Source organism: Caretta caretta, chromosome 6 (assembly GCF_965140235.1).
Source record: "Caretta caretta isolate rCarCar2 chromosome 6, rCarCar1.hap1, whole genome shotgun sequence".
In the NCBI taxonomy this organism is placed as follows: Eukaryota; Metazoa; Chordata; order Testudines; family Cheloniidae; genus Caretta; species Caretta caretta.
Genome location: NC_134211.1, coordinates 70,688,489 through 70,714,203, shown reverse-complemented (window position 1 = coordinate 70,714,203; position 25,715 = coordinate 70,688,489). Strand labels below are relative to the sequence as shown.

Genomic DNA, 25,715 nt, shown 5'->3' with positions numbered 1-25,715 from the left:
GTTCTAAGGCTTCTCTCTGGCTCTCAAGGCAGGGCTCACTGTGATTTTTACTAGCAATAATAGCGTGCAAAGTTTAAGACTACAGAGGTTTATTCTGGATTTAGGCAAACCAGTTTGGGAGTGGAAAATAACTTCCCTGAACCTTTACCCATTTCTAGAACTGAATCTTTTGTTAATATTGTGAAATACTTGGTTACACTTGATTTGCCTCCAGTTTGTGTCTCATGACAGTTAACCTGCAGGACTCTGGAAATGCATGTTCTCACCAAATTTCCAACCCAGATTTGCAGATTCAAGGTTCAGCTATGTAGCCAAACTGTAGGCTACTTCTCTGAGCTGATACCCAGCCCAAATGCTCTGGACTAACTTCTATTTTGTAATAAATGTAGCACAGCTATGCCTATCGAACAGAGCCTTCTCTCCTGCCTTTAGTGAATAACCCGATATGAGATACATCATGCTCCCGTAATGGAGTCTGCTGGCTTCTACAAGCCAGACTGCTCATTAAGCCTGTTGCCTAAGGCATTTTTTGTGTTTTTTTGTTTTTTTTTTTTCAGCTGAAAGAGCCCCTGCATCAGGTGGGGCGGTTGCTCTATAATTAAAGGTGCAGTACACAGATGCTTGACCTCTACACACACTTGCTTGGTCACTACTGATTGACCATGCTGGGAGCAGTGAGCATGTATCTGCCTGAGGGTAAAACTTGGTGCTGCGTGTTTTAAGACTCAAACCACGCTAGCAAATTGATCCCAAATTAATGAAACCAGCAAAAACAAAGATCAGCAGAAGAACCTTCTCCTGGGAATTCCCTCTATGCTTCAAGGAAATAATGTTTGCCTCTCACAAACCCTGAGCGGTGTGGCAAGCTGCTTTATTCTAAAGCAGTGACCCTTGAGAAACACTTCAGTTGGATTCAGAGTAACAGCCGTGTTAGTCTGTATTCGCAAAAAGAAAAGGAGTACTTGTGGCACCTTAGAGACTAACCAATTTATTTGAGCATAAGCTTTCGTGAGCTACAGCTCACTTCATCAGATGCATTCAGTTTTCTTTTTACTTACTTCAGTTGGAGTGAACAAGGTGGAAGCACTGGGAGTCCTGTTGGGTTGCCCCCATGGTTATAATGAGATTGGGCTTGAACTGCAGTGAGCACCCTTTTAAAAACCCTTATGGAAAAATCCTTAATACGTTATTACAGAATGAGAACCTTTCTTCAGAACTTTTAAACCAACTTTTATAATGCTTCTGTAGCGGGGATTATTTTCTGTTAAATTATGTACTTTTTGTAATACCTCTGTAGCTCACGAAAGCTTATGCTCAAATAAATTTGTTAGTCTCTAAGTACTGCCACAAGTACTCCTTTTCTTTTTGCGGTCTGTAGGAGGTATTCCTGAGAGATTGCTTCCAAACAAGGAAATATTGCATTTTCCCCTCTCGCCCACGCATTTTGATTTGTATTCCCCCACCTCCTTCAGAAGCATTTTTTTTTCCTTAATGAAATTCAACTCCCTTCTACCTGGCAACCACAATGTTCCCATTCATGACATTGGCTTGTTACTGTGAAGAGAGAAACACTCTCAGGAAATTATTTGCTTCTGAATACCTTCCTTGGGGAAGGGATGAAAGAGCAGTGTACTTTGTATGGGGAGTGTTTGTTTAGCAGTGGTACACAACTTCATTGTCGGTCTCTGCCTGGTTATGTGTATAAAACTACCTTGCTAATCAGTTTTTTCAGCATGTTTGTTTGGGTAGCATTTGACTCTTAAGATTTCTAGAGGGAAAACTTCCTAATTCTGATCAGTGCAGATTTTAAATCGTTTTCCGGTATCTTTCTAAATACTGCTTTATAATCTCAGTATTGCCAGTCTCTCACTTTCAGAAATCATGAGATTGGCTTAAAAAGCATGAGATTAAAAAAAATCAAAAGATTTTGAGTCATTTTTATTTTCCTTTTGCTTTTTTTGCCTTTTTTTTTCCCCCTCAAGCTTTTCTCTGAAATTATAAGGCTAGAAACTTTTTAATATTATTTTAATGAAAGCTGAGATTCTCACATAACTGCATGACTCCAGGGGGCTGGGCCTTTTGGAAAAACATCAGGTATCACGAGACTCATGATAAAATCATGAAAGTTAACAACAGCTTTAATTACTTGTTTATGTACATTTTTCTGAAACTTTCTATACTCAAAAGCACTAAAAATTCCAGCAGTTTTCCTTTTTAATGGAGACTTTTCGAAGGTGTAAGTACCAAATTCTCTTAACTTTGTGGAGTTCTGTTTGCTGATGGGTTCACATAGGAAAATTACCTTCCAAAAGACACTTCCTGTTGCTGATGATTGTCCCTGTCCAGGGAGCATTTGGTTGTAAAGATTAGCTGGAAAATGATTTCAAAGCAAACACAAATTCTAGAGGTAAGAGAGAATTTCACCCAGCTGCAGGTGAAGAATGTTACAGCTTGCGCAAGTGTCAGTTAGAGTCAGTTCCTACTTGAATGAGCTGGGCTGACAGTAAGGGTTCTCTCTAAATAAATAAAAAAACCCGTTTGTTTTTTTTTTCTGAAGGTGTTGAGTAGTCACAAGTCCAGCTGAGGTCTATGGAGGAAAGAAGAGGATTCTCAGCACTCTGAAAACCAGACCCTGAATGTCTGGTAAAACTCCTTCTCTCCTTGTAAGAGACTTTGCTTGTGTGCAAGTGATTGGCCTTTTTTTTTTAAATGGGGATGACGAGATGGTGATGGAGGGGACTGGCTGAGTCATAGAGATGGAATCTAGAACTGAACTGACCTGTTAGTCAGGGTGACTCAAAGAGGAGAAAGTGCTGCTGCTCTACCCAGAATCCTGGGGGAGCTGGATGTAAGTGCTAAACTGATCTGCAGTGAAATATTTGGCATGTGAATGGCCTTCATTAGATTTCTTGGAAGCCATGCTGTCCCTGGCAAATGCAAAGCCCAAATGGCTGTGCAGGTAAAATGAATCCTTCCTCTTCCCTGCCCTGCCAACAAACCAAACTCTGACAACTCATCAAATAGCAGCTGGAGCCTTTTGTCTGTCCCTACTCAGGCCTTTGATCCACAGAGTGGCAGATCTCCCTGCAGTGCCTTTGCCATGCCAATGTGCCTCTCCTTCCAAGGGGAGATCTCCTCGTGCAGCCCCCTGCCCGCCTCAGCCTGTGAAATGGCCCCACAGCATTGCCACAGTGTTTAGGGCTTCTGTTCATATGGTGAGTTCAGTACCTGGCCTGAGTGTCACACTCTGGGTGTCTGGGCACTACACTGAGTGCCTTTAACCTGTCTGTTTTATAAGTACTAGCACATGCTTTTCCGGAGGTCATTTAAGGCTCTCATTAATTGTGGAGACATGTAGAAATGTCAGCTGAAAATACCTTGACGTGTTGAAAGTTCATAGCCTGTTGCCATGGATATAGTCCAGTCGGACTGGTCTCATCCTAATAGTTACTGATAGGTGTGTCATGGTGTCAACCAGACCTTTATGTTGACAGGGGAGGTGGTGGGAAATAGTCTTCAAAATAAGTGTGTCCCATTAATGCAGTGTACATGGGAGGGCTGACAGTGACATGCCTCTTATTCAGTAGCTTTAATTGCTGTGTGCAGGAAGGGACTGGAAGGGACCTCGAGAGTCATCTAGTCCAGTCCCCTGCACTCATGGCAGGACTAAGTATTATCTAGACCATCCCTGACAGGTGTTTGTCCAACCTGCTCTTAAAAATCCCCAATGATGGAGATTCCACAGCCTCCCTAGGCAATTTATTCCAGTGCTTAACCACTCTGACAGTTTAGGAAGTTTTTCGTAATGTCCAATCTAAACCACCCTTGCTGCAATTTAAGCCCATTGCTTCTTGTCCTATCCTCAGAGGTTAAGCAAAAAAATTTTTCTCCCTCCTCCTTGTAACACCCTTTTATGTACTTGAAAGCTATTATCATGTCCCCTCTCAGTCTTCTCTTCTCCAAACTGAACAAACCCAGTTTTTTCAATCTTCCCTCATAGGTCATGTTTTCTAGACCTTTAATAATTTTTGTTGCTCTCCTCTGGACTTTCTCCAATTTGTCCATATCTTTCCTGAAATGTGGCACCCAGAACTGGACACAATACAGTAGATGTGCTATATCTTGAATTTTTTTTTCTTTTTAAGGAAGGCTTTTGATGCAGTCCCACATGATGTTCTCATAAGCAAACTAGGGAAATGTGCTCTAGATGAAATTGCTACAATGTGGGTGAGACACTTCCCAGGGGTATGCAGCCTTGTGTGGCACCTTGATACCACCTGCCTTTACCGTGAGGAAGCCTTGTCTTTGCCTGCTGTGGGTCAGTGCCCCATCTCCACAGGCAATGCAAGCACTCCCCACTAGGTCTCCCAGGCCCTGCTGTCACTTGACAGGTTAGCAATTAGCACATTCAGTCCCTGGTCCACTGGACCCTCCTACCATTCACAGATTTGCTGTTTCCAAAGACACGGTGCACCCCAGTTTACCAGTCCCACTTCAGAGCACCGCTCTGCTGGATACACAGCACTTGGATATGTTTACAGTGAAATCAAATATAACAAACCAAATATTGCTCACCCAAAATGCTTGCAGCACTTTACAGCCAGGCTGGCTATGTCCCTTCTTTCATGAGACGAGCATGTGTCATCTGGCCTTTGTGGTCAGGTTGCCAGGTGTCTTGTTTTTGACCTGAAAGTTTGGTTGAAAAGGGGAACCTGACAGTGTCTGGTCAGTACTGCTGACCGGACACCAAAAGTCCGGTTACCTGAGTAACTGTCCGCAGTCAGCTTCTGCTCTACCACCGGGAGAGTGGGAAGAGCAGCTGCTGCGGGAGCTGGAGGAGCTCTCAGGAACTGCCTGGCTCCAGCGGAGAGAGGTACTGGTGACCAGCACCTGGGGGGAGGGATCCTGAAGCTCACTGCCCAGGCCCCTCTCTCAGCCTCCTTTGTGCCTTGTCCCTGGAGTGCTGCCCCCATCCTGCCCCAGTTGCGCCTCCCTCCCCACCCCCAATTGTGGCTCTTCCTGCCCCAGTCACACACCCTAGAACGTGGCTCTCCCCTTGAACGTTCTGTCCTGGTCACCCCTCCACCCCTAGAGCCCTGCTCAGCTGGCGGAGGGAGGGAGGCAGAGAGAGCAGTGGGCGATGGAGAGGAGAGGCAGAACAGGGAGAGGGCAGGAAGGGGAAGAGGCAGGATGGGCCAGGGAGGTTCCAGCGCTCAGTGTCCATTTTTAACAAATTAGAAAGTTGGCCACCCTACTCCTTGGTGAAGGACCCAGTGTGTCACTTTGCACTCCAATAGACCAGAACAATCCTTTGTCTGTAAAAAGAAAAGGAGTACTTGTGGCACCTTAGAGACTAACCAATTTATTTGAGCATGAGCTTTCGTGAGCTACAGCTCATTTGTCTTTGTCTGTAGTGATAAACTGTTTGTTTAGTTCTGTAGATTTCTTCTCCTTTTATCTGTGGCTCTGTATGCAAATAGGCCTACATAGTGAGGCATAGGATACACAGATGGCCAGGCAGGAAGCTAAGTCTTTGTTGCGTTCTGCCTAAAAGGAACATTTTGGAGGTATGTCACCTCCTGCTGACCTTAGGCTTGCCAACTTTCTAATCGCACAAAACCAAACACCCCTGCCCCGCCCCTTCCCCGAGGCCCCATCCCTGCTTGTTCCATCCCCCCTCCCTCTGTCGCTTGCTCTCCCCCACCCTTAATCACTTTCACCAGGCTGGGGCAAGGGGTTTGGGTTTGGGAGGATGTGAGGGCTCCGGCTGGGGGTGTGGGCTCTGGGGTTAGGCCGGGGATAAGGGGTTTGGGGTTCAGGAGAGGGCTCTGGGCTGGGACAGGGGGTTGGGGTGTGTGAGGGGGTATGGGCTCTGGGCTTGGGGTGTGGGCTCCAGATGAGGCCAGAAATGAGGGGTTCTGGATGCAGAAGAGGGCTCTGGGTTGGGGCAGGGTATTGGGTTTGCTGGGGGGTGAGGGCTCCAGCTGGGATTACAGGCTCTGGGGTGGGGCTGAGGATGAGGTGTGTGAGGGGCAGGAGGGGTCTGTGAGTTGGGGCCAAGGGGTTTGGAATGTGGGAGGGGGTGCAGGCTCCAGCTGGGTGGTGAGGGCTCTCTGGTGAGGCTGGGGACGAGGGGTTTGGGGTGCAGGAGGGGGCTCAGGGCACAGGTTTGGGGTGTGTGGGGGTGTGGGCTCTATATAATTAAATCTGTAGGAATAGACTCCCACACCTGCATGCAGATCCACACCTCTAACATGCACTAACAAATATACTTCCACATTATTTAGTATTACAATTGTTGTTTAGTGCCTACAGGCCCCAACTAAGAGCAAGGCTCCAGGGTGGTAGGTGCTGGACATACAGGTAAAAAGAGAGTATAATGTAGCTAGACAAAGGTGGGGAGACATGTCTGATACATTGGCTCTTTGCAACTACTAGTCAACCACATTCACTTGTTAAAAGAAATAATACATTTCTTTTAGAGTTCCCTTCTTTTTTAAAAACTTGTTATGAAATGAATACACACATTTTATGTCGTCATTTTTTTTGTGTGTGTGCGCAAGCCAGCAGAAGGAATAAAAGTCAGTTTGGCTGCAGATTTCATTCACACAGCAATACATGCCCCTCCCTACACAAAGACAGTCTCTTACACACATACATACAGTGCATGCATGCACACACTTGCCTACACAGAGACACTTTTTCATACTCTTTCTCGGGACCCTATAGTGGAGGCAGCACAGGAGTCCCATCAGGCGACAGAACCCTGAGAGGGGCAGTCTCGTTCTCCTCCCCTCCTCTCTAGCAGCCCCATTCCCAGCACTCGGAGACAGGGATACATTCCTCGAACTCCTTGGTGCCAGCGATGGGGTGACAGACTGCGGTTTGCCACAGGGCATGTGCCGCAGCTTGAGTCCAGCCACAGGAGGAGCGCGAGGAGGAGAAGAGGGCTGGCAGCAGTGGGAGAGGTGCACGCCATGACCCCTCAACGGCTGCCTGCCTGAGCGAACTAGCATGACTCTCAAGCGTCCCCAAGGGGGCACTGGGTTTACAACTGGTTGCAAGACCGTGCTCAAAGGGTACTTACCAGTGGTTCACTGTCATACTAGGACGGTGTATTTGTGGGGTCCACCCGAGGACTATCCTGAGTCTGGTACTAGTCAATAGTTTCTTTAATGACTCAGATAATGGAGGGCAAAATATGCTTTTATAATTTCTGGATGACACTAAGCTGGGAGGGTTCACAAGCACTTTGGAGGCAAGGATTAGAATTCAAAAGGACCTTGCAAATTGGAGAATTGGTCTGAAATGAGCAAGATGAAATTCAGTAAAGACAAGAACAATGTAGTATACTTAGGAAGGAAAAATCAAATGCACAGCTACAAAATGGGGAATAACTGAGTAGGTAGTAGCACTGCTGAAAAGGATTTACAAGTTAGAGTGAATCACAAATTGAATATAAGCCAACAAGATGATGCAGTTGTGAAAAAGGCTAATATTCTGGGGTGTATTAATGCGAATGTCCTATGTAATACAAGGGAGGTAGTTGTTCTTCTGTACTTGGCACTGGTGAGGCTCAGCTGGAGTACTGTGTCCAGTTTTGGGTGTCACGCTTTCAGAAACATGTGGACAAATTGGAGAGCAACAAAAATGGAGAGCAACAAAAATGATGAAAGGTTTAGAAAACATGATCTATGAGGAAAGGTTAAAAAACTGGGCATGTTTAGTCTTAAGAAAAGAAGATTGAGGGGGGACCTGATAAGTCTTCAAATATGTTACAGGCTGTAATAAAGAGGATGGAGATCAGTTGTTCTTCGTGTCCACTGAAGATAGGACAAAAAGTAATGGGCTTACTCTGCAGCAAGGGAGATTTAAGTTAGATATTAGGAAAAACATTCTAACTATAAGGATAGTTAACTAGTGGAATAGGCTTCAAAGGGAGGCTTTGCATAAACTGTTTTAAAAAAACCCCAAAGATGGGGATTCAAAACACCTGTCGGATGGGGTGCCCACAGTACACTTGATCCTGCTTCAGCATAGGGGGATGGCACTAGCTGACCTCTTGAGGTGCCTTCCAGCTCTACATTTTTAGGAATTATTTTTATCAAAAATTCTGTGGAATAAAATGTAAAATCATTGCTGATGAAGATTGCAGGTGACCTAAAGACTGGAGTGGTAAATTTGATTACAGGGATGTGTCACTTATACAGAGTGCTCTGGATGGCTTTTGTACCCAGTTTTCTATCAAACGTTTTCATACAGCCAAATGTGAGGTCTTACATCTAGGAACATAGAATGTAAGCCATAATTACAGGATGTGAGGTTTGGCAAGCAGTGGCCATGGAAAGAACTTGAGTATCCACTGTAATTCTCTGGCTAAAGGGTTCATGTGATGCTTGGCTGTATAAACAGAATTGTTTAGTGGGGAGGTGATATAGAGTAGTAGTAGGGTCTCACAAAGCTACTAGAATACTTTGTCCAGTTTTTGTGTCAACACTCTAAAGGATTTTGGGAGGGGGGAAATAGGAGGCAGCTCAGAGAAGAGCTGCAAAGAATTGTGGTCTGGAAAATGCATCTCACAGTGAGAGACTTAAGGAGGTTGATTCTATTTGGTTTATTGAAGAGAGGGCCAAGAGGTGAGTTGATCATGGCTTAGAAGTATTTACTCAGGAAGAAGATGCCTAACGCCAAAGGGCTATTTAATCTAGGAGGCAAAAGGCACAGCAAGATCCAATGGCTGGAACTCGAATCTAGAAAAACTCAAATTGAAAATAAGGTGTAAATTTTTAATAGTGAAGGTAATTAACCATTGGGATATTTGACAGGTTTCAGAATAGCTGCTGTGTTAGTCTGTATCCGCAAAAAGAACAGGAGTACTTGTGGCACCTTAGAGACTAACTAATTTATTTGAGCATGAGCTTTCGTGAGCTACAGCTCACTTCATCGGATGCATACTGTGGAAACTGCAGAAGACATTATATACACAGAGACCATGAAACAATACCTCCTCCCACCCCACTCTCCTGCTGGTAATAGCTTATCTAAAGTGATCATCAAGTTGGGCCATTTCCAGCACAAATCCAGGTTTTCTCACCCTCCGCCCCCCCCAAACTCACTCTCCTGCTGGTAATAGCCCATCCAAAGTGACCACTCTCTTTAAAATGTGTATGATAATCAAGGTGGGCCATTTCTAGCACAAGTCAAGGTGGAAGTTGCCATACAAACTGTGAGAGGTTAATTAGTTAAGATGACTATTATCAGCAGGAGAAAAAAACTTTTGTAGTGATAATCAAGATGGCCCATTTAGATAGTTGACAAGAAGGTGTGAGGATACTTAACATGGGGAAATAGATTCAATATGTGTAATGACCCAGCCACTCCCAGTCTCTATTCAAACCCAAGTTAATGGTATCTAGTTTGCATATTAATTCAAACTCAGCAGTTTCTTGTTGGAGTCTGTTGCTGAAGCTTTTCTGTTGCAAAATTGCCACCCTTAAATCTTTTACTGAGTGGCCAGAGAGGTTGAAGTGTTCTTCTACCGGTTTTTGAATGTTATGATTCCTGATGTCAGATTTGTGTCCATTTATTCTTTTGCGTAGAGACTGTTCTGTTTGGCCAATGTACATGGCAGAGGGGCATTGCTGGCACATGATGGCATATATTACATTGGTAGATGTGCAGGTGAACGAGCCCCTGATGGCGTGGCTAATGTGATTAGGTCCTTTGATGGTGTCACTTGAATGAATAAACCGTTGGAATAGTTTACCAAGAGATTTGGTGTTTTCTGATCCTCCCTCTATAGTAACCATTCATAGCACAGTATAAGGCTTTCATAGCTGGATTATAAATCAAGAATGGATGACTTCTTAAAAGATGTGGTTGAATTTGAGTATAAATTATTGGGCTTGATGCAGAAATTATTGGGTGAAGTTTTATGGCCTGCATTCTGTTTTTACTGGCCTGTTCCCATGATGAGGATTTACTTTTGCGTTTTACATTTTCCAGAATGACCTTTTGATCCAGATTGTGTTAGTGGTGTGAAGGGAGGGGTGTGGTCCATGGGATGGCATTTGAAGGTTGTGCAAGATTTTTTTTCAGGGGGGGGCTATTCTACAGAGACAATATGAGTTTTGAATAGAAACATGGAATAAGTGAATTATATCACTTCCCACGTCCCCCACAAAAGTGTCTCCTTAAGTTGGGTATTGGAGGGAATTAATTGGTAGAAAATGTTGAACTGATTCCTTGTCTAACACCAACATTAAATGGTGTGTGGGGGGTCGGGGGGGTTATGTAAAATTTGTGAGTGTTAGGAGTCCACAGCTGTAGGAACAAGATGTTCCCTTGTCACCTATACTTCTTCCTATAGGTAAAATCTCTAAGTAGTTGCAATTGGCTCAAAGAGACTGGCTGCAGTATGGATTACTGACCAGTCACATTTAATAATGGAGAAGATGGGTTAGGTAAGAGAAATAATTCTGTTCCAGACCCTTGAAACTGACCCGGCATTCCTCATGTGCCCCACTTCTCTGTCTCAGAGCAACTTGCTTACTAACATAGAATGATCAAACGTCTTCCTATTTCAGTGACTGGAACCCACATGTATTCAGTCTGGGGGAATCCCACCCTCCTCCTGGTTGAGACCAGACCCCAGTCCTTCTTCTTACCTAAGCCTTTTGTTGCCTTTCTTCTCCAGATGATAAGCCTCCCATAGCCCGTGCTGGGATGGACATGAAGGTGCAGCCTCAGGAGCCAGTGTTACTGAGAGGCACAGAGAGCTCAGATGACCATGGGATTGTCAGTTATGATTGGAAACTTCTGCTTGGTGACACCTCTGTGGTGGTGGAGGTAGGAGCGGAGAGAGTGCTGCTTTTCTCTCCCAAAGGCTCATGCTGTATACACCAAATATGTTGCAAGTGATCAATATCTTATGGGTCACCTTGTCCTTCCCTCTTCATGTTGTTGCAGCCAAGTGTCTGCTCTCTATCTCGCCCCTCTTTAAAATGAGTTAAGGGCAGAGGAGTTGAGGGAAGAAGCTGGGCCACAATGGCGGAGTTTCCTATCAATATCCTACCGTTTTCTGTCTCTTCTGCTCTCTCCCATGCATCTTCCATACCTTTATACTTCCCTGCTGTTGTCACTCGGTGGTGCTGTCATTGCTTAGTGAGCTAACCTTTCTCCTCTCCATCAGGAAACTCTTGCAGCACAGGAAGTCAAGAATCCAGCGAGTGCTCCTGGATCCTCATCCCCTGTGCATTTGATCTGTTCTATTTTGGGGGGGGGGAGAGAATCATAGAATATCAGGGTTGGAAGGGACCTCAGGAGGTCATCTAGTCCAACCCCCTGCTCAAAGCAGGACCAATCCCCAACTAAATCATCCCAGCCAGGGCTTTGTCAAGCCTGACCTTAAAAACCAATAAGGAAGGAGATTCCACCACTTCCCTAGGTAACCCATTCCAGTGCTTCACCACTGGAATGTTGCGAGAGAGAGAGAAAACAGTATCTAAAGTGCTATAACCATCTTTGCTTCTTAGTGCGTGTCTTTGAGCGAGGTGTCTGACCCATACTCTGGTTTTACTATGCTCTGATTGCTAGCCTTCTCCTCCCCAAATGGGCTAGCTCGTATCCCTGTGGCCTGTCCCTAGAGTTCTGCTCCTGTTCTCATTGGGCTGTTCTCTGATTTCTTCACTGTCTTGGATAGGTGCTTCTCCCTGTTCAAATCCTACAATCCTTACGTGCCTGAAAGGCTACATGAGCTAATTAAAGCCAAGACTTAAAACCCATTGATGCCTGCTGTCAGATGGCATGGTGTACCCAGAGACTAGTAAGCAACAACAACACAGTTAGAATGCCTGTCACTGAGGCGTTCTTTCATAAGGTTTTATCATCATGTTACAGATGGGGAAACTGAGGCACAAAGCTGCTCAGTGACTTTCTCAAAATTGCACAACAAATCAGTGGCAGAGTAAGGAATAGAACCCATGCCTCTTAACTCCTATCTGGCTGTAATATCTTCAGAGCCTATGGCACTACTGGGCTTATTGGCTAGTCCAAAGTGTAGTGCCCTAAAGACCACCAGTATCTAGATTGGTCATGCTAGGGTGCTGAGGATGTGGTGTTATCTACCTCCCTTAGCCCGCTTGGGCATGCGCAGGCAGAATCTAGCCCATAGTTGTAAAGAATCCCAGAGTGCTTTACAAGATGACAGTGCGTGGAAGCCTATTCCAGGTGTGGCTCAGCTGCTCTCCTCCTAACGCAACACACATGTGCGCATACTCCCCTCTCCCCCCACTGTTTGATATGCCAGCTCCTTCTCTGACTTTGTTTGTTTTGCTTTCTCGAAGAAAGGGTCAGATCAAGCTGAGATCTCCAACCTGCAGGAGGGGCAGTATGTCTTCCAGCTCACTGTCACAGACAGTGCTGGCCAGCAGGACTCCAGCAACATCACAATTATGGTCCTGACAGCTGAACAGACTGAAGGTGAGTCTACCCAGATAGACCTCTGAACTAGAATCTCCAGGGGTCCCACCTAAGATTGCTGCTCTAATTGCTTATCAGCAAGCTAAGTATGTTACCAGCACTCTTGTGGGAGATGGTGCATGGGAATACCGTATGTTGGGGGACTGGAGGCAGGACGACTGTATGAAGTTTCTCCAGATGAAAATTTAACCTACCACACCTAAACTTTATTAGTATAAGGCAGTGTTTCTGAAACTTGGGACACTGCTTGTGTAGGGAAAGCCCCTGGCGGGCCGGGCCAGGCCGGTTTGTTTACCTGCCACGTCCGCAGGTTCGGCCGATCACAGCTCCCACTGGCTGCAGTTTGCTGCTGCAGGCCAATGGGGGCTGCGGGAAGTGGCGGCCGGTACATCCCTCGGCCCACGCCTCTTCCCGCAGCCCCCATTGGCCTGGAGCGGCGAACCGCAGGCAGGGGGAGCCGCGATCGGCCAAACCTGCGGACGTGGCAGGTAAACAAACCGGCCTGGCCCGCCAGGGGCTTTCCCTGAACAAGTGGTGTCCCAAGTTTGGGAAATACTGGTATAAGATCTCCCCATCCACCACTGCCTTTCTCAGTTTCTCCAATCCCCATGCAAAACTAACGCATGGTAATGAACTGACCGTGTGTGTGAGACTCTGCTCTTTATTGGATGGGACCAAAACTGCTCAGCTCTATATCATAGGCCTTATACTGCTAACAACAATTGTCCTTTAGCTCAGGTAAGAGCTTGTGCTTTTGGAGAAGGAGTACCTGAGGGGGGGTGTGTGTGTGTGTTTAATTCCTTGCTTACACTGTGAAGTGCCAAATAATCCTAGTGTGCAGCATAGCGACAGCTATCACTGTGAAGTCCTAAATGGCCACGGATTTGATTATCAAACTTGCTACAAAGGATTTGTGCCTGGTAATCAAGATGTTCAGAGTTCTGCGTCAATGAGGCAGTGAGTTCTTGGTGGCCATTTGGCAGCAATGCCTTAAGCAGAGGTGTCCTCTCTCCATCCCAGTACCACGGTAAATAGACTTCCCTAGAATGCAGACAAGAAAATATTTTTTAGAAGGAACGTCCTCAGACTGAGCTCAAGATATGTGTAGCCTTTGGGAGAACTCTTCCCCCTCCTCCCCCCTGCCCTCCCACAAGCCATCAGTGCCTGCTCCTGCCCTCCCTTTGTGACTACAAAGATGGGACAATTGGCGTCAGATTAGCTAGTGCTTGATCCTGCCCTAGCAGTATGCTGCAGTCATTGCTGCTGATCCAGCTCACCTCCTGATATTTCAGCAAGGCCAAGCATCCATACTCCAGCTGTGGAGTTGAAGTAAAACGAGCTCTGGCCTTGCATGCAGACTTTTTGCATTGGAGTACCTTTCTTACATTCCAGAGTTCTGCTTGGCTCCTAGTAAGGTGGGTCGGTGCCGTGGGTCCTTTCCCCGCTGGTTCTACAATCCAGCGTCTCAGCAATGTGAGAGATTCACCTTTGGGGGCTGCAAGGCCAACAAGAATAACTACGTACGGGAGGAAGAGTGTAAACTTGCCTGCAAGAATGTTCAAGGTGAGTCCATCTAGAGCAGAAACCCCTGGGTCAGTGCGGTCTCATGGTTCCATTGATTGGCATATACTTGGTATTTAGTTTGAAGTTTCTGTCTACTCAGCGTTCCTCTCCATGGCGTGAAAGAAGTTCATTCAAGGCCTGGTGTTTACTACACTTCTGTGGCCACAGACTTGCTTTCAAAATCCTTTTCGTGCTACCTATAAATGTAGCCACAGAACAAGGTGTCTTGCCATGGAGGTGCCAGAAGTTCCTCTCTTTCCCATGAAATTCAGCTTTCTCTTTACACCCTTTAGCCGTAGCACAGCTGAGCCTTTGTTAAGAGCCAATCAGCAAAGTCTGCGATGTGACGAATTCATGGGGCCTCTGTCAGGCCACTGTGCTTCATATTGAGCCTTAAGGTGAGGTCAGAGGAACGGAGACAAGAAAGACAATTTGGAATAGCTTGACTGGCTTAGGAGGGGTGAGGTGGGAGGGACTTCAGAGCAGTCAGTACCTTTCCTACCTCCCCTCCCCACACAGGATATAGCTCTCCTGGAAAATGCAATATTGGATTCTGGTAAACAATCAAAATGTTTGTCCCAGGTAGCTGTTGTGCTAGGGTAGCCTTGGTTATTGTGGGAGGCATAGAGACCCGTATAGAACAGACTCTGATTCACCAAAATAATGTAGCTTTTTTTATGTCTTTTCTGCAGGCTCTTTCGGAACGCGGGCCAAGCCAGGTAGGCTTCTCATACCTCTCTGTCTAATGTGCAGTGTGTTCCGGTAAGTGTGAATGAGAAAGGTGGGTGTTGAGGCTAAAATCTAAGTTCTGTAGCTTTATAGCTAGCACTCTGCACTTCCAAGTCATGAAAGAGGAAGCTTGTTCGCTCCCTGGGGAAAGGAGGCACTTTGCTTCGTTCCACACTGACTTCCTTGGACCAAGTTCGGAGTGGCACTGATGGACTCTGAAGTGAGTACTGTCCAGGCTTCCCATGCCCCAGGAAGCTCAAAGGGAGGCACAAGCCCTTCACGACATATCTGGGTGCCAGGAGGTGGCGGTTTTCTGGTGAACACTGTTCCCCCCCCACCCCAAAAAACCCATAATCTTTCATAGAATATCAGGGTTGGAAGGGACCTCAGGAGGTCATCTAATACAACCCCCTGCTCAAAGCAGGACCAATCCCCAACTAAATCATCCCAGCCAGGGCTTTGTCAAGCCTGACCTTAAAAATATCTAAGGAAGGAGATTCTACCACCTCCCTAGGTAACGCATTCCAGTGGTTCACCACCCTCCGAGTGAAAAAGTTTTTCCTAATATCCAACCTAAACCTCCCCCACTGCAACTTGAGACCATTACTCCTTGTTCTGTCATCAGCTACTACTGAGAACAGTCTAGATCCATCCTCTTTGGAACCCCCTTTCAGGTAGTTGAAAGCAGCTATCAAATCCCTCCTCATTCTTCTCTTCCGCAGACTAAACAATCCCAGTTCCCTCAGCCTCTCCTCATAACTCATGTGTTCCAGTCCCCTAATCATTTTTGTTGCCCTCTGCTGGACTCTTTCCAATTTTTCCACATCCTTCTTGTAGTGTGGGGCCCAAAACTGGACACAGTACTCCAGATGAGGCCTCACCAATGTCAAATAGAGGGGAACGATCACATCCCTTGATCTGCTGGCAATGCCCCTACATATATATCCCAAAATGCCATTAGCCTTCTTGGCAATAAGGGCACACTGTTGACTCCTATCCAGCTTCTTGTCCACTGTAACCCCTAGGTCCTTTTCTGCAGAACTGCTGCCTAGCCATTCGGCCCCTAGTCTGTAGCGGTGCATGGGATTCTTCCGTCCTAAGTGCAGGACTCTCTGCACTTGTCCTTGTTGAACCTCATCAGATTTCTTTTGGCCCAGTCCTCTCATTTGTTTAGGTCCATCTGTATTCTATCCCTACCCTCCAGCGTATCTACCTCTCCTCCCAGTTTAGTGTCATCTGCAGACTTGCTGAGGGTGCAATCCACACCACCCTCCAGATCATTTATGAAGATATTGAACAAAACCGACCCTTGGGGCACTCCACTTGATACTGGCTGCCAACTAGACATGGAGCCATTGGTCACTACCTGTTGAGCCCGACAATCTAGCCAGCTTTCTATACACCTTTATAGTCCATTCATCCAGCCCATACTACTTTAACTTGCAGGCAAGAATACTGTGGGAGACCGTGTCAATAGCTTTGCTAAAGTCAAGGAACAACACGTCCACTGCTTTTCCCTCATCCACAGAGCCAGTTATCTTGTCATAGAAGGCAATTAGATTAGTCAGGCATGACTTGCCCTTGGTGAATCCATGCTGACTGTTCCTGATTACTTTCCTCTCCTCTAAGTGCTTCAGAATTGATTCCTTGAGGACCTGCTCCATGATTTTTCCAGGGACTGAGGTGAGGCTGACTGGCCTGTAGTTCCCAGGATCCTCCTCCTTCCCTTTTTTAAAGATGGGCACTACATTAGCCTTTTTCCAGTCATCCGGGACCTCCCCCGATCGCCATGAGTTTTCAAAGATAATAGCCAATGGCTCTGCAATCACATCCGCCAACTCCTTTAGCACTCTCGAATGCAGCGCATCCGGCCCCATGGACTTGTGCTTGTCCAGCTTTTCTAAATAGTCCCGAACCACTTCTTTCTACACAGAAGGCTGGTCACCTCCTCCCCCTGCTGTGCTGCCCAGTGCAGTAGTCTGGGAGCTGACCTTGTTCATGAAGACAGAGGCAAAAAAAGCATTGAGTACATTAGCTTTTTCCACATCCTCTGTCACTAGGTTGCCTCCCTCATTCACTAAGGGGCCCACGCTTTCCTTGACTTTCTTCTTGTTGCTAACATACCTGAAGAAACCCTTCTTATTACTCTTAACATCTCTTGCTAGCTGCAACTCCAGGTGTGATTTGGCCTTCCTAATTTCACTCCTGCATGCCCGAGCAATATTTTTATACTCTTCCCTGGTCATTTGTCCAATCTTCCACTTCTTGTAAGCTTCTTTTTTGTGTTTAAGATCAGCAAGGATTTCACTGTTAAGCCAAGCTGGTCGCCTGCCATATTTACTATTCTTTCTACACATCGGGATGGTTTGTCCCTGTAACCTCAATAAGGATTCTTTAAAATACAGCCAGCTCTCCTGGACTCCTTTTCCACCTCCTGTTATTCTCCCAGGGGATCCTGCCCATCAGTTCCCTGAGGGAGTCAGTCTGCTTTTTCTGAAGTCCAGCTTCTTTCTGTTACAGTGTGCAATGGGAACTGTGAGTCCTTCCACTTCAAATGCAGAGATGGCTGCTGCATTGATGGTTTCCTGGAATGTGATGAAACTTCAGATTGTGCAGATGGATCAGATGAGGCGTATTGTGAGACGTGTAAGTACTTAGAGTCTGGGTCCAAAACTTTCCAACTTTAGTGCCTGAAGATGGATACATCTTACTGTAGCATAGTACTCTGGTCTCCTAACCCAGTTGTAAGCATCTTCACAGCACTGCCCTGTCACTAGCATTTGAGTCCCAACACTGCTGATCACGCTGTTCTTGACTCTCCCTTACTTCCTGGATTCTTCCTCCACTCTCTCTCTCCCCTCTGGAGTCTACCCTTCTGTCTGTGACCCACAGGGTTCTGTCCTTTTCTCCCCCTGTATCTTATCCCTGAGTGACCTTAGCTGGTCTCATGTTTTCATGTACCACCTCCAAATACTTTTTGCCACCCCGACATCTTCCAGTCTCTTAAACATTACAAGGATGTCCTGCTAACAGCTTGCACCTGACATGGCAAACACTGAACTCCTTAACCTCCCTCTTGCTTCTTTGTCATGACAGATAATTCCTGGGATCCTTTCTGTTTTCTCATCCTACAGCATGTGTATATTCTATGATTCCCCTCTCTTGAGCATCACAAACCAGTATTAGTTTTAAAAGTCTAGAGTGACATGACTTTTTTCCCCCCACTTCTCTTGGGAGGCTATTCCACAGTCAAATACATCTTGCTGTCAGGGAGTATTTCCTGATAAGGAGCCTAAACTTTCCCTTCCTTAATTTCATCCCATTATTATTAGTCACACTTCCATACCTAATTCCTTTTCCACCTTGATTTTTTAAAAATATTTGTGGACCTGGATTTATAGCTTCTTTGCCTGCCTTATGTATGATACTAGCAGAAGGGAGAAAAAAGTATTTAGGAAGTGTCCCACAAAGACCTCTCTCTTCGCATATCTTGGGATGGGTGGAGGAGTTTCATACTGAGCCGGGGACTGTACGTTTCTATCCTATGAGCTGTTTCTTTTTGCAGATGCACTTGCGTTCAATAAACTACGGAAAATCAATGTTACGACCGAGCAGGGTATGTGTGTTACAAATCCTGAAAGGCTACTTTAGCCTTCTTCCATGTATTTTCCCAGTGCATAGTGGGAAATTGCCTATCCCAGAAAAGGACTCTTGCCTAGCATAAGCCAGTCAGTGCCTGACTGATCCCATTGACACTGGGTCTAAAAGCATTTCCTGAATCGATTTCAGCACTGTTTGTTTGCCTGAATAGTATAGAGGAGGCATAACCAGAGTAAAACCTCTTCACCACGGTAAGTAGTGCCGTGCTCCTCCAGGGAGCTCCTCCCACACCCATCCCCCCATGCAGTAAGTTGCATGACACTCACTGCATCAATCTGTCTAAACTTGGGAGGATGAATTGCTCCAGTCAATATTGCAAGGATTTGAGTGTGTGGTTCTAATGCCATACCTGATGCCTAGACCACACTCCAATGCCTTCTGGGGAGACTTATGGACAGGTGGCAGTTCTGCTTGGCAGTGTCCTGTTTATTAAGTGAACTTTGAACACTTGGGCAGTCAGGCACTGGTGTAATGTTAGACGGATGAGAACCTCAGGATTACCTCTGGACTCTAGGCCACCCTCTCTCTGTTTTAACCTACCAATGACAGCTGTTGGCCTCATTAGCTCTCACTCATTGCAGTGATTGCTGGAGTGCTCTCCCTGCTCTGTGAGGAGGGGAGACTTTCCCTTCTTTTAAGCCTCCATGCTTAGGGCTTGTCTACATAGGGAAGTGATCTCCGAATAAGGTAGGGTGTGAATTTAACATGCTAGAGTTATTCAGTGGAGTAGCTATTGCAGTCAGGGCTTGTTTACAAGAGGAACTTACTGGGGAGGCACTGATCTCTCTTCTGATGGGAACAGCATTATCCTCTTCCAGCCTCTGCTAAAATGCCCTAATTGGCTATATCCCCGCCCCCCCATTCACTCTTGGGGCTGTGAGGGTGATTGTTGCCAGTGTGCCTGCAGTTGGTTGGCAGTTATATCAATCGGATGTTGATAGTCTTTGCTAACTCTAGGAAATAGGTGGCACAAAGTGGCTTGGAGACTGAACAGTGGCACACGGGGCACTAGAGGAGTTATGAAGCGTGGACACTGTAAATGTGCTGGTTGAGCCCTGTCACGGAGTCCCTGGGCAATGCTCTGCAACTGCTCCCTATGAAGCCAGTCTGGTGAAGTCTCCTCCGTGTGAGCAGACTGTTTCCAGGCAAAAAGCTCACACGACTTCCACCTTCCTAGGTCTGACCTCGGAGCATTCAGCATCCTCTGCCCCTCCGTGCGCTTCCCACAGTGAGTCCGCCCAGGTTGGGTCCCGGGGAAGCCAGAGGGTCCTGCAGCCCAACTTCGCAGTCAGACGTGACTCTTAGCCAGCCAGTAAAACAGAGGTTTATTAGATGACAGGAACACGGTCTAAAGCAGAGCTAGTAGGTACAAAGAACAGGACCCCTCAGCCGGGTCCATTTTGGGGGGCAGTGAGCGAGACAACCAAATCTGTGTCTGCACTTCACTCCACATCCCCAGCCAGCCCAAACTGACTCCCCCTCCAGACCCTCCTCCTCTGGGCTTTGTCCCTTTCCCAGGCCAGGAGGTCACCTGATTCCTTTGTTCTCCAACCCTTTAGCTATTACCTTGCAGGGGGGAAAGGCCCAGGCCATCAGTTGCCAGGAGATGGGAGTGTCGGCCATTTATGTACACTGGCCCTTTGCTCTGCAACAATTACACCCCTTATCTCACCACCTAGAGACTTAAGAAATGCATAGGGGAAACTGAGACACCCCTACAGTATTCAGAGGAAACATTAAGAACAGTCCCCCTTCGTCACAAGCCTGAACACCTCTCTTGCTTTGCCAGGTCACTGTGTGGATTTACCAGACACTGGGCTGTGCAAAGAGAGCATCCCCCGCTGGTACTATAACCCATTCACCGAGAAATGTGACCGCTTCACCTACGGGGGCTGTGAAGGCAACCGAAATAACTTTGAGGAGGAAGAAGAGTGTCTGAAATCATGTGCAGGCATCACAAGTAAGCAACAGGGCTGTGGGGTGAGGGGGACAGCATCTCTACCACAGTGAAACCCTCCAAGCTAAATTCCCTGGCTCCAAATTGCTCGTGCAGAGCACCCAGAAAATAACACTCTGCAGTACAACCTCCCCCAGGCCACCCTACTTTTCTTGGGAGTGTCTTGAGCTCCGTTACTGCTGTGAACTGGAGGGGCATTTTGGGTATTGATGTGCAAGGCATTGGCTCTTGGCGGTCCAGCCAGAGAGAATTCCAATAGTTCTTGACACTGGAGTGAAATGGCCCAGTTTAGGGGCCGCGGGTATCTGTTTTGCCCTCTTCAGGGTCATCACATTGATACAACGATGGAGGAGGCAAAACTGGATATTTGGTGGTGGGGAGACACATGCCCCCAAACCTGTAGGTCCTCTCTGTAAGGACAGTTGACTCAGATGTGCTAAAACATGCATCTAGAAACTAGTTTTACATCAGCTAGTGCAGATTGTGTCTTGTCTGAGTGGGAGGGGAGGGGGTCCCAAAGAAGGGATTCCATTAAGCTGTGTATGTAAGGAAGTGGAGAGACTCCTGCTCTGATGCTTTCTCTGAAGTGTTGCGTGGATCAATACCATCCTTCACTGGCCTGCCCCAAGAGCATATTTTCCCCCATTGGGGCTGTCAGAAGGGAGACTCTCCCCTCCCCAGATTCCTGTATTTGTAGAGAAAGAGAGAAGCCAGAATTAAAGAAATGGACAATAATGCCCTGGCTGCGTTGAGGGTGTGCTGGAAGGGAATACTCTGGTGGTTAATTCCATGTATGCAGTTTGACTCCAGCATGAAAGTGTCCTGGGAGGCTGGTGCCTCATCCCATTGTTCCCAGCTCTCTCATGAGACTGTGTTTGTTTTTGTTTTTTCCCTGTGCAGAGGCAGATGTGATTGGCCAGAGATGGGGAGCATATGGGACCCAGCAAGCTGGCTTGAGTAAGTAAGAATTCTACTCAAGTGACATGTTTGTCATGATCTCTCCTTCCCTCTCTCATGGAATGTATTGCACTTCATTATCGGGGGGAGGGGGGGGACATCACATCTAACTTCAGGAAGTAATGTGGTCTTCATGGGACAAGGGAAATGGATCTGTGGGACTCCTTCTGCTCTCTCACTCCTGTGTGACTCGGTTGACCTCTGTAGTTACTCCTAATATAAGCAAGAAGAGAACTGAGCTCTATAATCTGTAGGCATCAAAGAACAGCGGGAAGACTCTCTCCTCTCATAGCCAGTCTGGCATGTCCCCCACTGACCTGGATAGCTGAGGATAGGCTTGATACAGGTGGGTATTTGAAACTTGTAACTGTGTGTGTCCCCCTTACAGGTGCTTTTGAGGTGGCTATTACAGTTCTCCTTTGTATCTGCATAATGGTAGTTGTGGTCATCATTGGCTACTTCTTCCTGAAGAATAGAAAGAGGAACAGCCGGCGACGCCAGCCTACCACTGCTACCAACTCAACCCTCTCCACCACAGAGGATACTGAGCACCTGGTTTACAACAGTACAACCAAACCCATCTGATCCAAGCACTTCCATCTGATCGGGCACAGTTCCATGTACTGTTTGTGTTAGAAACAATAGCCTATGCCTGAAGGACTCTTCACCTCCTTTTCTATTAGAAGATGTTTGTAGCGTGGCAGTAGATACTAGCCATGTCCCAAGTGCTTGTGGTTGCTCTTGAAGCTGAAAGTATGGGGAAGGATTTTAGTTCACCTCTTGACTTTTTCCCCTTCCCATTTTGAGCAATCCAGTCACAGCTCTGAATGGTTCTGTGCCTGCCACTCTAAGCGAGATTGGCAGAAGGATTTGCTGTATCTACTGAAGGGGCTGTGGTTTGACTTTTATGTGGCATTAATTTTTCTGCAGGCCCACCAGAACCAGCTATTTTTTTTTTTCTGTGACATGTAAATCTGCCCACTTTGGGTCTATCCAACCACCTCCTCATATTCACCGGTCCCCAAACCACCTTCCCTAGGTAGTTCTGTCCCAATGCCAAACTTGGGGATCTCCGTGAGAATTTGTCTGGGCTTGCATGCTTCACATGACTGGCTCAGTCAGTGCTGTGAACTATGTGCCAGTCTTTCAGATGATCTCTCTTCTATGACAGGAAAGACAGGGTTGTCTACATTTTGATTGCTGTTTGAGTTTTGAACAGATATTACAGAAATGTGTAACTAATATCTCCCCAAACACACCGCAGTAAGAGTTTTACATGCAACCTTCTTTGTCTTCCCCTTCCACGTGTCTGTTTTTCAGGATGACAGTCTGGTCTCTAAACACTCTTTGCAAATGTGCATATTCTTACTCAAAGTGAATGGAAGGATATGTCCCTAGTTTTCTAGCTAGTCTTAGGGGGAGATGGAAAGAGTGGCCTCTCCACCCTTGCAGGTTCAGCCAGTACCCTTGCTTCAGCTGTGCTGAACTAACGCCACCTGTTGGTTGCTCATGGTAAGTTCTGCCACAGGGAAGGGGCCAATCAGCACAGCGTGGGAACAAGGTAGTATCCTGGCAAAAGGACCCTGGTTGGCTTTTTGGAGGAAGAGGACATGTATGGAGAAATGAGCCGCTTCCCACCCATGCGCCAAAGATGGATAGAGGTGAAATTGAGGGAGGGAGGGTGAGCAAGCATGTTGGTCCATTTTCTCATGTCCCAAACCACAGAGTGTAATAGCCCCAGCTCTGGTGAAACTGCTCACAGGCCTCTGGATTTGCCCAGGTGATGGCCTGGCTCTGCTGTTGGGGACAGATGTCTGGAGCAGCTCAATGTGGTTAGCTTGTAACTTTTTTTTGCAAATGTTCCTTTATTTAACATTTTGAGGCTGAGAATCTCACGCAGTGCCAGAGTGCCCCTTTGCTTATCAACATACCTGAGAGAGCCCCGATTCGGGGTTGTGCAAAGGAAAGTAAACCTCCCTGGTTCTCTTACTCAGCCACTTTTTCTCCCATCCCTATTTTGACTGGAACAAAATGAGCCCAGCTGCTAGCATTGAAGTCTAGCACCAGCTACGTGAGGCTCTGAGAACTTACCCAGACACTAGTCCCTGTACTTGCTCATGTTCTTGTTGAGTAGCTAAGTACAAAGTCCCAACTCCAGGCAGAGACTAAGCCCTTTACTCTGCACTCCTGCTTCTCTCGGTGACAGTGATGGGGCCTCTCACCCCAGCCATGCACCTAATAGTCCAGGCTACTCTTGCTTTTAGAATGGAACCCAACTCTCTCTAGTTGGGGTGAGGAGTTGTCTGTGAAATGCTTCTGAAGCAATGCTGGTTAATACTGGGATTAGAGCCTGGACTCCCCATGTCCACTGCTTTGGAAATATCTACTATGAAGTGATAACCTGGATCATTTTCTTTTATGACTTTTAAAAATGTTAAATGTATGTACAGATTTTTTTTTTTTTTTTAATGTTTGGACACAAGTGTGTGGGACCCGTCCCCAGAGGGTTGTGGCTGTGGTGAGCTGGCACTAGTGGATGTCCTGGGGAAGGTTATGAAGTGATTATAATCTCTTCTTGAATGGAGTGACGCTCGGACTCCTCGGGTGTGAGTCCAGCAGAACTGTCCCTCTCTTGGGAGGATGATGACTGCCCCCAAGCTGCTGGTGCTCCGATTGCAGGCTTGATAACCCACAATTGCCCCCTGAAGGGATGGCAAAGGGCATGTAGACACCTGCCTGAGCGCCTGCCCATTGCCAGGCTCTCATGTTTTTCTGGTCTGCCTTACATCATCTCCTCCACACCCAGCCTCCTGTGCTTTTCTACAACCCCCCAGGCCTGTGTAAGAATCCTTAACTCATGATTTTGCTCCCTCTGTAAATGCAGATTTTAATAAAATATTGTTCGTCTTTATCTGGCTTGAGAGAAGTGTCTGAGGAATGTTGTCCTCCTGTCAGGGAGGAGTCTTCCCTCAGCACCAGCATTCCCGCTCAGGTTGTAGTGGCTTGGGGGATAGGGCTGAAGTGGCTCTGTGGTATCTGCCTCAGGGAGGGGAATGAGCCCACACTGTTGGGGTGGGGGGAGTTGTTAAGCACAAAATACTATAGTGATGAATGCAGCAGAAATGCTTGATTACATAGATAATGACTAAGTCTGAGGCATTCTGGGAATGAGATCGCTTCCCATTAACACACAGGGAGGAAGGGAAGGGTGTAGCCTGAAACTGGGCTTTCAGCTAGTCAGACTGGTTTTGGGTCTTTGAAACCAAACACGCTCTTCTTTTCCCATGTGTAGTTCTTTCTCTACCTTGGGGCTGCTGATCAGTCAGCCACTGTCATGGAAATTTTGCTTATATCCCTGATGGATGTGTGTGAAAACCAGGATAACCCTCCCCCACCTCCTCACACACTGATCTCCTTAGGCTCTAAAGGTTAAGTAACTCTACAGCCAGGAAATGTTTTGCATGGTGCAGTTCAGTAGACTGCACTAATTACCAAATGTTTCCTGCTAGTCTGCTCCACTTCTAAGAGCTCTGTGTAAGCCGAAACTTCTCTCTCTTGCCAACAGATTTAAGAATTTTATTAAGATGATAAAATAAAAAGAAAACAGTACAGAGTTAAAGCATAGAAGTGTCTTGTTATCAGGGAATAACGTACAGATTATCAAGGGGTGCAACATTCGGTTTAGGATCAGATGCCGTAAGGAGTACATAATCTTCAATATCCCCAACTGGGGGTAAAAGGTTAACGGATCAAAGTACAGACATTGAGCTATGAGGGTATGTTGCTCATATAATGACTATGTTCAGGTGTGGAATATAATGAGTGTGGATGATGAGGATGGATTTACCCTCATTTGATGAGATTTAATGTTCAGCGAGTTTATGGTTCCAGTTAATATGGTCCAATGGAAAAAGTCTCTCAGTCCCTTTATTACCTCACCCACCTTGTCTCTCCAGTTCTTCTTTGTTCAGTTTCAACCTATTTTTCCTACTGTTCATCTCCATCCCCCCCCCCCCCCCCCCCCGCCCCAGACCACCCTAAACAACTCCTCTTTTTGGTGGGGCCTATACTTTGCCAATACATTGCGCCTGTACCTAGCTCACTCACACCCGCAGCTTGGGGAACAGTAATAGTCACCGGTTAAAGCGCTGGCTTTCTCAGTAGGGCTTGCTCCTCACAGGTCAATGGCTGGGTTCTGCCTCCCAGGACAGCTGTGCTCCTGTCTTCTTCCTTCCTTTGTCATTTGGGAAGCAGAGCCATGCCAGGATGAAGCTGGAAGCCAGCCCAGCCAAGTGCACTGTTACCCTCCTTCAATTCCTTTCCTCTAGGAGAAACTGATCCTTTTCATTTCTCTCCCTCCCTTGAGATT

At 46.6% G+C, this 25,715-nt stretch overlaps 1 protein-coding gene across 3 annotated transcripts in view; it reads left to right on the top strand.

The window, feature by feature from the left end:
- SPINT1 (serine peptidase inhibitor, Kunitz type 1) overlaps positions 1-24,257 on the top strand; it is a 29,940-nt gene extending 5,683 nt beyond the window's left edge. For 2 of the 3 annotated variants that reach the window (XM_048855024.2, XM_048855025.2), the window contains 9 exons: positions 10,697-10,848; positions 12,345-12,480; positions 13,873-14,043; positions 14,736-14,762; positions 17,293-17,418; positions 18,338-18,388; positions 20,222-20,392; positions 21,290-21,346; positions 21,735-24,257. In XM_048855024.2, the coding sequence (XP_048710981.1) occupies positions 10,697-10,848; positions 12,345-12,480; positions 13,873-14,043; positions 14,736-14,762; positions 17,293-17,418; positions 18,338-18,388; positions 20,222-20,392; positions 21,290-21,346; positions 21,735-21,931 (1,088 nt within the window). In that variant the 3' untranslated portion in view covers positions 21,932-24,257. The remainder of the gene's footprint in view (positions 1-10,696; positions 10,849-12,344; positions 12,481-13,872; positions 14,044-14,735; positions 14,763-17,292; positions 17,419-18,337; positions 18,389-20,221; positions 20,393-21,289; positions 21,347-21,734) is intronic. The other variant, XM_048855026.2, reaches the window with a different exon arrangement.
- Positions 24,258-25,715: the final 1,458 nt, after the last annotated feature.